Here is a 14583-nt window from a genome sequence, read left to right as displayed (position 1 = left end):
CGGTGACACCATGGAATGGTCCAGGAGGACTCGGGACCCGCGCCGCTGCTCAGGACACTTGGAAGGAGCCGGCGTGTGTGCTCAGGGGTCGCTGTTCTCCCCCGGTGCTGTTCACCCTGTGGGTGTCTCGGTTCTCTCTGCTGCCCTCCACGTCTGGCCGAATGAGAGTACTAAAACTTCAGAAAATGGGCTTAAAGTAGCAAAAGGCGAACCCTGAGTGATGCCTTCAAATTATTCCAACTTGCTGAGCACAAGACGAGGCAAGGCTGGCTGTCTTACAAAGTGGGGGGCGCAGGGCTTTCCAGCCAAACGAGCTTCAGGAAAAGAGGGGAAGAAAAAAGATAATGGAATATTCTAGGGCTTGAATAAAACCCTGAGTGATTTAATTTTGCCGGGCACAGCCTAATCCCTGCATGCGGAAGCCCTTGACGTCACCTTTGAGCAATTCTCAAAGAAAACTACCCCCTGCCTTGGCTGCCTGGCTGGGTAGATCAGCTGGTTCAAGCATCATTCCCATATGCCAAGGTTGTGGGTTCAATCCCCAGTCGTGGCACACAGAAGAAGCAACCAATGGCCCTGGCTGGGTGGCTCAGGTGGTTAGAGCATCACCCTGATACACCAGGGTGGAGGGCTAGATTCCCTGTCAGGGCACACTCCTGGGTTGTGGGTTCAATCCCCAGATGGGGCACATACAGGGGCAATCTATCGATGTTTTTATTTTACATCTCTTCTCTCTCTCTGTGTCTTTCTCTGTAAAATCAATGAACATATCCTCAGGTGAGGATTAAAAAAAAAGAAGAGCCAACCAATGAATGCCTAAATACACGACAAATCTATTTCTCTCTCTCCCTCTCTCTCAAATCAATAAGTTAAAAATAAAAAAAAATTTAAAAGATACTCCCACTGTCTGGCATGTAACCGGGCAGTCAGTCCTCGGAACCCTCACTGACAGCCACTGACATCTATGGCCGTTTCACTGTCCTGCTGAGACGCCTGGAAAAGCCTCACAGCTGAGGGTCCCAGGTGCCCCGAGTGCAGCACAGCCTCCATCCTTGCGGTGGAACAAGCGCCACCCACAGTGTCATCTGGACACCCTCTCTGCTCCTCTGTGAGCCCATCTCCGCTCCTTCCACAGTAACACAACCTCGGTTCTCGGCAGAGCACCGTCCTGCCTGGAATAGCGATTATATTCCCCGGGCTTCCTTGTCGGATGTGGCCACGTGACTGAGTTCGGGCCAGTACAATGTAACAGAGGTTTGTGGCATTTCTGCCGAGGATCCTTAAGCACGAGAGCCCCTCTTCTGCCACCTGGAATGGGGATTCTACAGCTGGCACTCCAGCAGCTGTCTGGGACGGCGAGGTCGCCAGCCTTGTGGACAGAAGCCCGCTGCTGATCGAGGCACAGTGGGGAAGACCTGAGCCCGGGGCCAGTCCACGCCCAGGAGAACCACCATCCCTCCCACATCTGCTTGCCCCAGGCCCCTTTCATGACAGAGGCGTAACCACCATCTCGTCCAGGCTTGACCCAGAGTGCAGCTGCGTGACTCACGGCAACGGAACAAAATACAGGGCAGGGCAAAAGTCGGTTTACAGTTGCAAGTACACGGAACCCAGAGTTTATTTGTGCAGGATTACCTATTACTGACTGTATCATTTTCCACACGAACGACCACAAACCTGCGGTTGCCCCGCCCTGTGTTAACTGATACACCCACCCCACAGTCCAAGTCCGCAGGTCTGCTCTGGACAAGAAGTTTAACGTCCCTCCTCTGCAGAAATTCCTTCACTCATCTGGTTACACGTTTGAACAGGGCCGTTGAGAAAACACCAGCCTGGCATTTTCCCCACAGAAGCAAAGGCCTGAGCTCAGCCCCTGCCTCCTGCTGCTCCAGTTCTACCCACCCGACCTCAAGAGCTACCTGTCACTGGACACCTCACCAAAGCAGCACACCAGATGTATGACAGAGCCCACTGGACAGATGTCACCAACTTGGCCGCCTGCACCCCAAACCAAAGGAGTTCCTGTGGTGTAGCCACCGAATTCATGCAATGTCTTTTGTTTCATCATTACGATAAATAACAATAAATGGCAAGAGCTCTAACGGTACCCCAGAAGATGCCCTCTAAGTTGATAAGACCTCATCGGTACCGTGCTGGGATCCTAAACACAAGATACTAATAATAATAGTGGTGACAACAGGTATCAGTACTGTTTAATGCCGTGTGACTGCTGTTGTGCTGCGGGGCTAGCTCTCTGCCTGACACACGTTCTCTGGAATTCGAGTTCCTCTTATCCCTATTTAACAGAGAAGGAAACCGAGGCTCTCAGAAGTTAAATAGTGTGGCTAAGACTTGGCAGCCAGCTCAGGGCAGCAATCATCAAGGAGCCCAGAACAGCTTAAAGGTATTTCAGCTGCCCAAGGCTGCCACTCAAAATGGTGCATGAAATAATCTTAAGGAAACCGCCACGATCTCACGGCAGAACTGCAGTAAAACAATCCCCTCCCACCACCATCTCAGATTAGCACAGGCGTTTCTTAAAACAAAGGAGAAAAAGAGAAAAACCTGATAGGATTTGTCTGCACATTGTAAACAAGCCAGAATAAAAATAAAGCAAATCACAAAAGTGGTTTTTCTTCCTTTCTCACCTTCCGCTAAGTTTCCATTTCAAGGTGACCTATGTGTTTCCATAACCAGGGTCATTATGCACCTTTTAATCCATGAACATCAAAATGGAAAAGAAACCCCTATCATGGCGTGTTCTGGTGTAATTACATCTCTTTGTGCCGTTCCTTTGGAAGCACGTCTGAATTATTTCCCACCTCTTTGTTAAGCTTCTACTTCGATAAAAGGAAAGAACCCTGAAAGAAATCAAGCCCTTAAAGCATTCATTGACTATGTCAAGCAATTTATCCAGGATTCAAACAATAAATGAGTTACAAACAAACACTGGGGGAAATCCATCTTTCTACTAAAAATAAGGTGTGTATGTGTGTATAAATGTGCCTGTGTTGGGGGGAGGGGGGTTTGTAGTCAGTTTAAAAATACAGATTAAAAACATGGTAATTTCATTAAAAGTTTATCCTTAGGATAATGAATATAGCCATGAGCCATGGAAAGCTACAGAATTAGAAGACACAGGGAGGAAAATGTCAAACGGAAGGCTAGAGCGCCCTCTTTCTTTTCCTTGAAGAAATTCACCCGAACCACTCTCCTCCGGGACCCCCAACAGCCCACAGAGTGCAGAGTGTGTGGGAGCCTGCGAACAGGAGCCCCGAGCACCAGAGCACATTTACTGATCATTCATTATTCACAAAAGATTTAGGCAATAGGGGGAAAAGAGCACTTTTAAAAGTAGAAATACTCACAAAGCCATTTCAAACTGTTCCAGCCATTTTTTCTTTAAATCTTTTGTTTTGCAATAAAATTCTAACCCATTTTGTCCTTGGGTATGGATGAGGTAGAAGCCATAAGACCACTGTTAAAATTAATATTCCTCAGGTTAATACGATCATGCATTCATGACCCCATGTTTCCAAATTCACTAAAACACTACCATAATCCTCCGCAAGCCTCTCGCACCATTAACAAACTGGGACCAATCCAGGCTACTGGGGTCAACCCCGCAGCTCTAACGATTTCTAGGTCTCATGCATTTTACTGTCTTGATCATTAAAGCGTTAGAGATGAACCTATCAGCTGCGACCCTGGCCAGTCATTTCCTAGTCAATTTCTAGTAATAGACACACCTGAATCTCTAAGCCCCCGTGAGTGTATCAGCACACTTTCCTCGCACGCTCCACGTTACGAGTAAATCACAGTTGCTAACTTCCAAGAACTCACCTTCTTGTTCTCTTTATCGGTCGTGGGGTTGTTGGCGATTTTGTACTGCTGGAGGTCTATTATTTCCTTCATCTCATAGTTATCGCCTTTCCTTTTGCAGACGATCACGGCCAAGTCAAACAGGAAGATGTGCCTGAGAGAGAGAGAGAGCGCGAGAGTGTCAACATGGCTTGCGAGCAGGTGTTAGTCCTTCCCTTGTAAATTTAATTCAACCAAACATTTTCCCAGCGGGGGACAGGCAACGAACGGCCCGCTGCACTCGGGAAACGATGACCGGTGCCCCTATTGTCCCTTCACTAAATGAAGGGCCTCCCTGTGCCTCAGTTTCCTCATTCGAAAAAACAGGCAAAATCCTGAGAACACTAGGCACCCTGCCACGCAGCTGTAAGAAATCATCGACATCAGCCACAAAGTGTTGCCCCTGAACAATTAAATTTTTTTTTTCAGTTTAAAAGCTAAACCCTGACAGAATGATATTAACGACAACAAGGGCAGTTAGCTTCCGCTGACGTTATCAGGAGTCAGCTGGAACACCTGGAGCACTCCCGCCTTCCGCAACGATCATTTACGTCACCAGGACCAGGCACGGAGGCAGATGCCAGCAGTTCACTGCAGGGGAAACTGAGGCTCAGAGGGCAAACAGCTGGAGGTCACGCTGCTGCTGAGCACTGGGTCTAACCAGTCCTTGCTTTCACCCTGCAGGTCGCTCCTCACGACTTAAGGGACCTCCTGAGACACAGCCTGAGTGGTCCGTGAGCCAAATGTAAACCAGAAAACTTACAGTTAAATTTACACGTTGCTATTTCTCTTCTTTCTTATTAAAAACAATGTAATTGGGGTGGAGGAGACTTTATAATCCCATCATCCAGTACCAATACTGAATTTTAACTTTTTGAAAACTCTCAGTGATTTCCACGCACACGTTTTTTAAAACAACGAGAAGGATGCATTTGTATGGTTTTGATATTTGCATCACTTAAAGCCTATTTTCCTGGAGCTGCTGAAAGGACATTAGGGTCTCCTGGGAGCTACTAGCGAGCCTGGATGTCTGGGTGGAAGTAAGGGCTGATGCTGCCCCCTGCTGGCTGACTTTCTCATTTCCAAAGGTTCCAGAAAATGGCCATTTCAACCAAAATCCCAGGTATGGGATTAGAGACAGAGGACAAGCTTACTCATCTTCAAGGGCACCACCTACAAATTTCCCTCCAGAAATTCCCATGAAATGGTCCTCACTTAGACTTTTTTCGTAGGGCATTTTGTATTATTTTCAGTTTTTTTAAATGTATACAAAAAAAATTAAACAGTTGTGTTTCTAACAGTAGCTATCTATTGTTCTGTCATCTCTCCCCTCAATTTAATAGGCACTTTTCTTACCCCAGCTGACATCATATATTTCCATTTCCCACTAAGGGATTTAAATTTAGCTACATCAACAGACACCAGAACAGAGGGAATACCTAATCTATCTGTATGAGAATTTTTTTACAAAACAGCAGGCTGTTTGTTCCCTTGTCTTTCTCCCTTTGTGTCCCTCCTTTGTCCTGGAGAAATTGGTTTTAAGGTCTTCGCAATCCTCTGATGCTAACGACCTGTTTTGAAAACGCGCTCTGATCCCTCCCCTCACCTCTCCTGTTTGGCGTGCTTGTCTAAGGTGGTGATCCGAATCTCCCCATCTCCCTGCGGCCGTCCGAAAACCAGAACTGGTTGGTTCTAGAACATAAAATTCACACGTCTCAGTTTTTTCATAGTCACACAGAAGCAGAATGTTAGTGAGGATATTCGTGAAGAACAACTACTTTATTACACTATGCATTTTATCATGTGGACATTTTTAACACACTTACTCTGTAAAGCTCAGATCTCTGCGGTACACTTTCAAAACCAGTCTGTCCTTGGTCCTCCTAGGAGGTGCACTGAGGACATTAATTAATTTTACTTAGAGCCCTAATGAGGAAGTTAGCTACCCAAAGACACAAATAACTGTAAGAGTTCGGATAACAAGGAAGTTACAGCAACTAATGTTTATTGGCCACCCACTGTGTGCCAGCCACCGTAAAGGGGTGGAATGATACAGGCCCCGCCCACACGGGACGTAAGTGTGGGAACCAGCTACATACCGACGTCTGTCAGTACAAACGTGCAATTTCCAGGAAGGAAGAACTGGGGGCCCTACTTCCGTTTAGGGCATCCAGGATGGCCCCTGACTGAGATCTCAAGAAGGAAAAGTTCTGACTTAATGATTAAAAATAATGAGCCATTTAAGCTTCTTCCGTATCGTGGCTATTCTAAATAACGCTGCAGTGGACATAGGGGACATTGTGCTAAGCGACCTAAACCAGAAAGAGAAAGGCAAAGACCACATGATTTCACTAATACGTGGAATCTAAAAAACAAAGAGAACAAACAAACAGAAATTTGCAGACACAGAGAACAAACTGTTGGCTGCCGGATGGGGGGGCGGGATGGCTGAAAAGGCGGAAGGGGTCAAGATGTCCAAATTTCCAGTTATAAAAACAGTCACAGGGATGTAAAGTGTGACCTAGGGAATGTCGTCGGTGACTGTCATAACTATGGTGTCAGACGGGGACCAGACTTCTCAGGGCGATCACTTCATAAGGTATATGAATGTCTAACCACTGTGTTTACTATGTTGTTCACCCGAAACTAATATAATATTGTATGCCAACTGTAATTGAAAAATTAAAATATTTAAAGTAGAATAATGAGCATTTCCCCAGAAGCAGACAATAAAAATAATTGTGTTTATGAGCACCTACTATACAAAGTGCTGAGGGAAAAAAGAATTGACTAAAAATTAGCACTAACGTATAGAGATTACATCTAATAAAGGAGACATATGCAATTAACTATACTCTAAGAAAGTATAAAAATAAATATTCCCTATCAAAATCTCCATTTTTTTCAGAAATAGAAAACACCACCCTAAAATTCATATGGAATCTCAAGGGACCCTTCATAGGCAAAACAATAGGCAAAGTTGGGGTCTCATGCTTGCTGAACTTACTGTAAAGCTATCATGATCAAAACAGTGTGGCCCTGCCATGAAGACCAACTTTGAACCTGGTGGAATAGAACAGAACACCCAGAAAGAAGTCCCCACATATATGGCCAAATGCTTTTTGACAAGGCAGCCAAGGCCACTCAGTGGGGATAGGACAGGCTTTCCAAAAATACTGTGCTGGGGAAACTGGATATGTACCAGCAAAGGAATGCACTGGAAGCTTACCTTACAATGTAAACAAAAATTAACTCCAAATGTATCAAAGATCTGAGAATATAAAATGCTGAGAAGAAAATGGGGGACAGTTTATGATATTGGATTCAGCGGTGATGTTCTGGACAACAAAAGCCAGGCAACAAAGCCGAAGATTGGGAAGTTGGAATTAAACATCTGGGGTATCGAAGGACACTATGAACCAAGTGAAGACCCAACTCCCAGAGTGGGAGGAAATACTTGGAAATGAAAGGGTGACAAGGATTGCTGTTCTTACCACTGTACAGAAGGATATCCGTATAAAGAGTTCTTATGACCCACCACCACGATTCAAAAACAGGCAAAGGGCTTGAATAGACATTTTTCTGAGGAAGATATGCAAATGACCGAAAAGCCCATGAAAAGTTGCTCAATACCCCTAATTATTAGGGAAATGAAAAGTAAAAAATCACAGTGAGATACCCCTTCACAGCTACTTGGATGGATACGATCTTTTTTTAAAGTGTCGGTGAGAATGAGGGGATCTTGGAACTCCTGGGCACTGCTGGTGGGAACATAAAATGGTGGGAAACCATACGGCTATTCCTCAAAAAATTAAACAGAATTACACACAATCCAGCAACCCCACTTCTGGGTGTTTAACCAGAAGCCGTGGAAGCAGAGTCTCAGGAGAGGCGCCAGAGGGGGAGGCTGCCCACGTGGCCACAGACAGACGAGCGGAGGTATGTGGCGTGTGTCCCACCCACGTTACAGTATTCAACCTTCAAAAGGAAATTCTTGTCTAAAAAAGGAAAGGAGGAAAGACTGACCCCGGCCACCACGGAGGCCCTCGGAGGACAAACAGTGCCCGGTTCCACTCACACGTGGTTCACATGGTGTCAGACTCATAAAGACAGGAAGTAGGGTGGGCGCCAGGGGCTGGGGGTGGGGGGGCGGGGAAATGGAAACACAGAGCTTCGGTTTTGAGAGGAGGAGTTCTGGCGGGGGAGGGGTGCACTTGGCCGCACAAAAACATGAATGTACTTAATGTCAAAACTGTACGTTTCAAAATGGTAAACTCAATGTTCCATATATTTTACTACAATTTTTTTTTAAAAAATGGCTAAATGGCTGTCCAGGCAACGTGTTAGGTCATTACAAAGAGAAAGGGATCATGGGAGATTAGGGAAAAGATTTAAGTTGGACCTTGAAGGAATTTTGATCAGACATTGTGGAGAAAGACATTCTAGGCTCTGACAATATTATGATCCAAGGCAGAGCTATTAAAAAAAAAAAAACGTGTTTGGCAAACTGGAGACCTTCCAACACAGCAGGGCAGGTGCAAGGTGAAGTGCGTGGGCAGTTCAGGAAAATCAGGGAGGGATGTAGATGTTGCTGACTGAGTCCTGAAGGCCACAGACAATTCTGACCAGTTTGGGAAAGAGAGGAAACTGAGAAGTCCACCTTTGGAAACTTAACTATGGGAAGAGCTGGTGACTCACTGGAAAGGAGGCAGGTGAGGTCTGGAAGTGAGGGAGCTGTCGTGGATGTGAAAAGAAAGAGACAGGCACAAGATGTTTCGGAGGGAGACGCAGTACAACTGCTCTACCAAGCAAAGCATGTTAAATCCACTCATTTGTCTCCATTTTCACTGCCCGCCGCTTAACCCAGGCCTCCTCCCCTCCCTCATAATAACCTCAACAACTTCCAGCTCTGGCTGCTACAAGGGTTTCTTGAAATGCACATCAGACTGTAAAACTCTGGGAGAAAAACTGCAATCACCACAAAACCCCATCTGAGCACCGCGACCTATGACCTACAAGGCTGCGGTGTGGGGTCCTCCCCCCGCGCCCCACTTCAGAGCCCCCCGACTCTGCCTTTCTATCTCCATCTCCTGACACTCTTGCCTGCCAGCATCTGGGACCGCCCCTGGCTTGTTGCTCATCTCTGGGCGTTTCTCTGCCTGGAATCCTCTCCCGCCCCCTGCCCCCCATCCTTGTACCAATGGCCTCTTCTTACACTTCAGGGTCAAGAGGCAAGTGACTCAGAAGGGCTTTTCCTAACCACGTATCCAAACCGGGACTCCCCTTGCATCCTCGGTTGTATGGCCCTGCAAACTGCATTATCTCGAAATAGCGTTTTTAAACCCTCTCTGTCCTGGCGCCTCCCCCAGGACACCGTGTGGTTTGGAGTTACAGCCCCAGCCCCAAGCAAAGCATCTGGCCTGTGGTAGTCACCCAGCAAATACACATAACATGAGGAAATGGACGGGAATCAGACACAAGCACGTCCTGGATGAGGCAGGGAAGAGAAACACTGGACTCCGAGGTTCAGGACCTGACTGCTGGGGAAGAAGACGAAGTGGGACTACGGCGAGAGCAACAAGCGATGGCAGAAAGTCCCTGGTCAGTGACTTGTCACAGGTGCCACTAGACATCCATGCGGAGGCTGCCACACAGGAGTCGGGGGACAAACTAGAACCAGAAACTTCATTTTTCCTTCCAACACAACTCTGGGAGCGCCCCTCCGTGTGCGGGTTAGGGGAGCTGGGAGAACTGGATCATGATTACATACCAGATTTTCTATAGAGAGCTGAAACTGCTTAATTTCACGAAGGGTCTCATTATCTCTCTTCACTTCGTTCACGTATTGTGCCAAGTCCTAAAGAATAAAGAGACGGGGACAAAAAGAAGGCACGATAAGATCGGAGAAGAGACGAGAACCGTTTGAAAGAAAACACATCATTAATTTCATGAGCAGCAGAAGTAGACCGTGGCTTTCCGGTGGCAATCAAATGAACGCCCGATCAATCAAAGCTCCTCGTCAAGAGCCACTTAAAAACGTCTGCAGGACCGCCGGGAAGACTGGTACGTTGTCACCTCCACACGCCCAAGGAGGATCAGGATAAAAAACAAAATATACCCCCATGCAGAACTGGTCCAGAGCATCTGAATTCCAAACACATGAACAACAGACCTAGAGAGAATCACATCTTACCTGGGTTGGAATAAGTAATAAAGGCTCACTGAAGCCCTGGCTGGGTAGCTCAGCTGGTTAGAGCATCATCCTGATACACCAAGGTTGTGGGTTCAATCCCCAGTCAGGGCACATACAGGAATCAAGCAGTGAATGCATGGATAAGTGATTAAGTGCAACGACAAATGGTTCTCTCTCTCTCCCCCCCCCTTCCTCTCTCTCTAAAAATCAATAAATAAATTTTAAAGGGTTAAAGACAGCAAGGAGAAAAAAGTCACTAAAAGCCGGATGGTGAATCTGGCAGGAGTGTTTTCTGCAATCAGCTAGTCCTCGCTCCTCAGAGCATCCGGTCAAGGAGCCAGCTCCCTCCTGAAGATGTAATAACGAAGAAGGGAAGGAGACAGCAGAGAACTCGGAGTGACCGGAGAACGCTGGCCCTGCGGTTCCCTGTGCCCCCCTCGCCTATTTTAAAACATCTGTTCTCATTCTGGGGGAAACATCAGCTAACCTTTCCACCCTGTAACTAGCTATTTTTATTTTACGTGCTCTGGATTTTTCCTGCTTTCTGGGTTCTTTCTCCTCCCTCTATTCTCTTCAATTCATCTGAAACAGGAGGGACAGAGAACTCTGACAAAAGGCAGCCTCTAACTCCACGTCCTAAATGAAAGTCAGACTTTTCATAGGATGCGCTTACAATACCAATGATCTCTTTAAAAATTAGATGTGGCGTGATTTTTTTATGACAATAAGTAACTGCGGGGCACTTCCTGACAGGGTGCTGAAGCCAGCTCACTGGCTGCGCTAACTCGGAAAGGCGTGGGGACACGGGGAAGTCATTATCATTTTCCTGAGCAGAGTCCCCTTGGCATCTTGTTTGGAGGACACATCTGCTTGTGTTTTAAATTGGGGACAAACATTTCTTTCAAAGTCCAAGTCCAGCATCACATGGAAATTGGGTTTTACACATTCCCCATATGTTTAGAAAGTCTACCTCCAGCTACTTGTTGTTCTTGACTCTCAGATTTGCCTGAAAATAGAAACCTAAACTGAAACTCACGGGTGCCGGTGCACAGTGCCCACCAAGGGGACCCTGGCAGATGGCATCACCCGAGAAAGTCACACCTGCGCTCTGAAGTCACCAGCTTTCTGTTTGTAACCATACAGAGAGTGTCACAGAGAAGCAGGACATGAAGTCATTCCTGGAGGTTATGGATGTTGTCATTGGTTCACAAGTAACAAAAGTTATTTTAATATATTTATTGGTTTTACATGTTTTTGTATAACAATTAAATTCATGTAAGTATATTCACTTCAGTTAAAAGTATCTAGCTCTTGCCCTGGCTGGTGTGGCTCAGTGGATTGAGTCCTGGCCCGCGAACCAAAGAGTTGCCAGTTCGATTCCCAGTCAGGGCACATGCCTGGATCTTGGGCCAGGTCCCCAGTAGGGGGCGAGCAAGAGACAACCACACATTGATGTTTCTCCCCGTCTCTTTCTCCCTCCCACCCCTCTCTCTAAAAATAAATAAATAAAATATTTTTAAAAAATGTCTAGCCCTCCCCACCAAAACAAAACTATACAAATAATAGTATCTATTATAATATATGTCAACACGCCACACACACACGTATGAACAGTTTGTAGTCTCTTGTTTCCACGCAAGAGGAAAAAACACCAAGCAGGCTGTGGCGCGTTGCTTTACCTTCATAGCATCGAGGGCCAGTTTCAGATTCGCCTTCTCCACGGGGTCGGTGGTGTGCTTGACCAGTTCCTGTTCAGAAGATACAGTTTAGCACTGATTTCATCAAATTAACACCCAAACACAAGAAAGAAAACACTTAAAAACAAACCCTTTTGTGCAGATTTGGTGCAGCCACAGACAGTATGGCGTTTCCTCAAACGACTGAAAAAGGGACCGCCTCATGACCCAAACCAATCGGACACAGAGCACAGACCTTGGGCGTCTGCGCCCACAACCCTGCTCTTGTATGACAGTCCGTCCGTCAGTCTAACCACGTCAGCCAAAGCCAGAGCGGTCTCCCAGACACTCTGTGGCAACCCTTCCCCTAGACGCCATCCTCCCGGCCACCACCTGGGTCAGGTCCACTCTCCTTTCAAATGGGTCACAGTCACAGGTCCCTGCGTGGTCCTCTGACCTCCTCACTGCAGTCCGTTCACTCCATGGACAGCAGAGCCAAGTCTCTAAGTGGGAGCCAGACCCTGTCTACCCTGTTTAGACGTTGGTGCCACCAACCAGGGGGCCTGTACCTCTCGGACTCCTTCATGATCTGAATTCTGCGACCCCGGCCCCCGCCACCAACAGCCTATGCTGTCCCCACACCAGATCAGCTGCAACTCTCAGACACTGTTCTCCTATCCAAACCCACTGGGCATGCTGTCTTCTCTCCTCAGACAACTCTTCCTCTCTGGTCCACCTGTCGGACTCTTACTCTACCTGCAAAGCCCCAGTTCAAGAGTCACTTCTCTGTGAAGCCTTCTACGACAGACGTCAAGTACGCGGCCTCGTAGGCCTGCTTAACGAGGCCTTTATTTGTACCACCTGTGTCCCTCTGCGTGCCTGTCACATTGTATCCTACTTGGCAGCCTGCGTGTCCTTTTTCCCGTCTGAAGGGCGAGCTTCTCCAGTGCAGGGAGGCTGTTTAGTAGCCTGAGTGCCTAACCCTGTGTGTGCGGCCGGGAGCCCTCGGGAATCTTTGCTGAATTGAACACCAATCCTGTTTCTGCTATTAAATCTGTTCTGCGTAGTGAACTCGTCAAGTTTACGTGTTTTTACTTCTATTGTTACCTTTCCTTTATTAACTCTTAACAGTGAATTGTTCTCAAAGTTGCAAATCCCCCACTCTAAAATATTCTAGTTTTATCGACCTGCGATTTCAAACCAGAAAGCGTTCCCAAAATGACTTGCCCAGTAAAGTGTAAGTAGAAAATATTCAAACTCATATTGTACATTTTCAACAAATGTCTGAACATCAGACAAGTAAATTCTATTCTACACTACTTTGAGATGGAAACACACTTCCAGAATCTGTACCTAGGTGTGGCACCCGAGTAAACTGTTTCCTGTTTTAAGAAATCATCCTGGGAAAGAAGGTGTCCCTTCTGGGACGTTTCGCCTGTGCAAGCAGCAGCGGAACGGATTATGCCCTCCAGAGCCACGTGCACTGTCGGGGTGTCTCCGGCACCATCTGCCGCCTACAGCTGGGACCCACCGTCTGTGTCGGTGGACTTCCATTCACGCTACAGCCTCTCCTTCCTTCCAGACCCACGCAGTTGGTTCTGGCCACGCCTCACTGTTTTCACATTTTCTGCTCCTGAGAACCGTTCTAGTGTTTCACAGGGTATGGCTATGTTAAACGTGCTGGCAAACAATTTTTAAAACTGCTTCATCTTTGACTTTTCATTCCCTTTTCTTTCCTCCTGGCAAGCCCATATGTAGGGGTCACATTAATCTTTGAGGAAACATACAGGCTGGATGCATTATAACTTCAAAAAGTCTATGTTTCTGCCCTGGCTGGTGTGGCTCAGTGGACTTAGTGCCAGGCTGTGAACCTTAGGGTTGCCGGTTCGATTCCCAGTCAGGGCACATGTTTGGGTTGCAGGCCAGGTCCCCAATAAGGGGTGCATAGGAGGCAACCACACATTGATATTTCTCTCCCTCTCTTTCTCCTTTCCTTCCCCCCTCTGTAAATATAAATAAATAAAATCTTTTTAAAAAATTCTGTTTCAAAAAATGCCCGGTTCCATTTAAATCTCTGAGGCCTAAGAATCCAACTCATGCTACCATCACGGTTTCATTTCTTGCTTTACTGAAACTGCCAGTGGGTAATATCTGTACTGTTTCTATCTAAATCTGCTAAACAAGGCCATTATCATAGCTTTCACCTTTCTCCGAGGCCTTGTCTACAAAAGGACAGGGCAGGGAGACTCAGCCAAACCAGCTGCGCAACTAATTTAACTAAACTGGGATTTGTATCTCCTTATAATCCCATGGTACAAGTTCCAACTCTTCTCAATGGCATTTATCTATATAAGTCAAAATAAACGTGCATATTCATGATCACCAAAAAGTACAAGCACCCAAATGTGCCTGGGCGGGTGAGTGGACAGAAGTGTGGTGTGTGCCTGACGGGACGTCACCCGGCCTTAAGGAAGGGCACACTGGCACCTGTTACCACTGAACACACCCTGAAGATGAGACACCCACCAGAGGGCAAGTATCGGACGATTCTGCGGACGGGGGACCTTAGAACAGTCCGAGTCGCAGAGGCAGAGGGATGCTTGCTGCCGGGGGCTGGGGGGAGTTAGTGTCACCCGGGGGAGTTAGTGTCACCCGGGTGCGGAGTCTCAGTGTGGTCACTGAGAAGGGTCCAGGGATGGATGAGGGTGGCAGCCACACAATAAAGTGAATGAACTTGGTGCCACTGAACTGCACACTTTATTAAAAGGGTGAAAGTGGCAAATTTCGTATCTGTGTTTTCCTGCAGTAAAAATGTGTGTGTGCGGTGCCTATGAAGAAAACCGTCGTGGAACT

General features: G+C 46.9%; 1 protein-coding gene across 2 annotated transcripts in view; it reads right to left on the bottom strand.

Annotated features, from left to right (window-relative positions):
* The window catches only part of VAV3 (vav guanine nucleotide exchange factor 3), a 263731-nt gene that overhangs the window by 118227 nt on the left and 130921 nt on the right, over positions 1–14583 (bottom strand). For both annotated transcript variants that reach the window (XM_053655908.1, XM_037152417.2), the window contains exons 11-15: positions 11734–11802; positions 9632–9718; positions 5468–5553; positions 3844–3976; positions 3369–3478 (exon numbers count right to left, since the gene is read on the bottom strand). In XM_053655908.1, coding sequence (XP_053511883.1) covers positions 3369–3478; positions 3844–3976; positions 5468–5553; positions 9632–9718; positions 11734–11802 — 485 coding nt within the window. The remainder of the gene's footprint in view (positions 1–3368; positions 3479–3843; positions 3977–5467; positions 5554–9631; positions 9719–11733; positions 11803–14583) is intronic.

This window comes from Artibeus jamaicensis, unplaced genomic scaffold (genome assembly GCF_021234435.1).
Source record: "Artibeus jamaicensis isolate MK-2021 breed Jamaican fruit bat unplaced genomic scaffold, CSHL_Jam_final scaffold_1689, whole genome shotgun sequence".
NCBI lineage: Eukaryota > Metazoa > Chordata > Mammalia > Chiroptera > Phyllostomidae > Artibeus > Artibeus jamaicensis.
The sequence above is the reverse complement of the archived record's forward strand: the minus strand, read 5'-3'. Positions and strand labels throughout refer to the sequence as shown.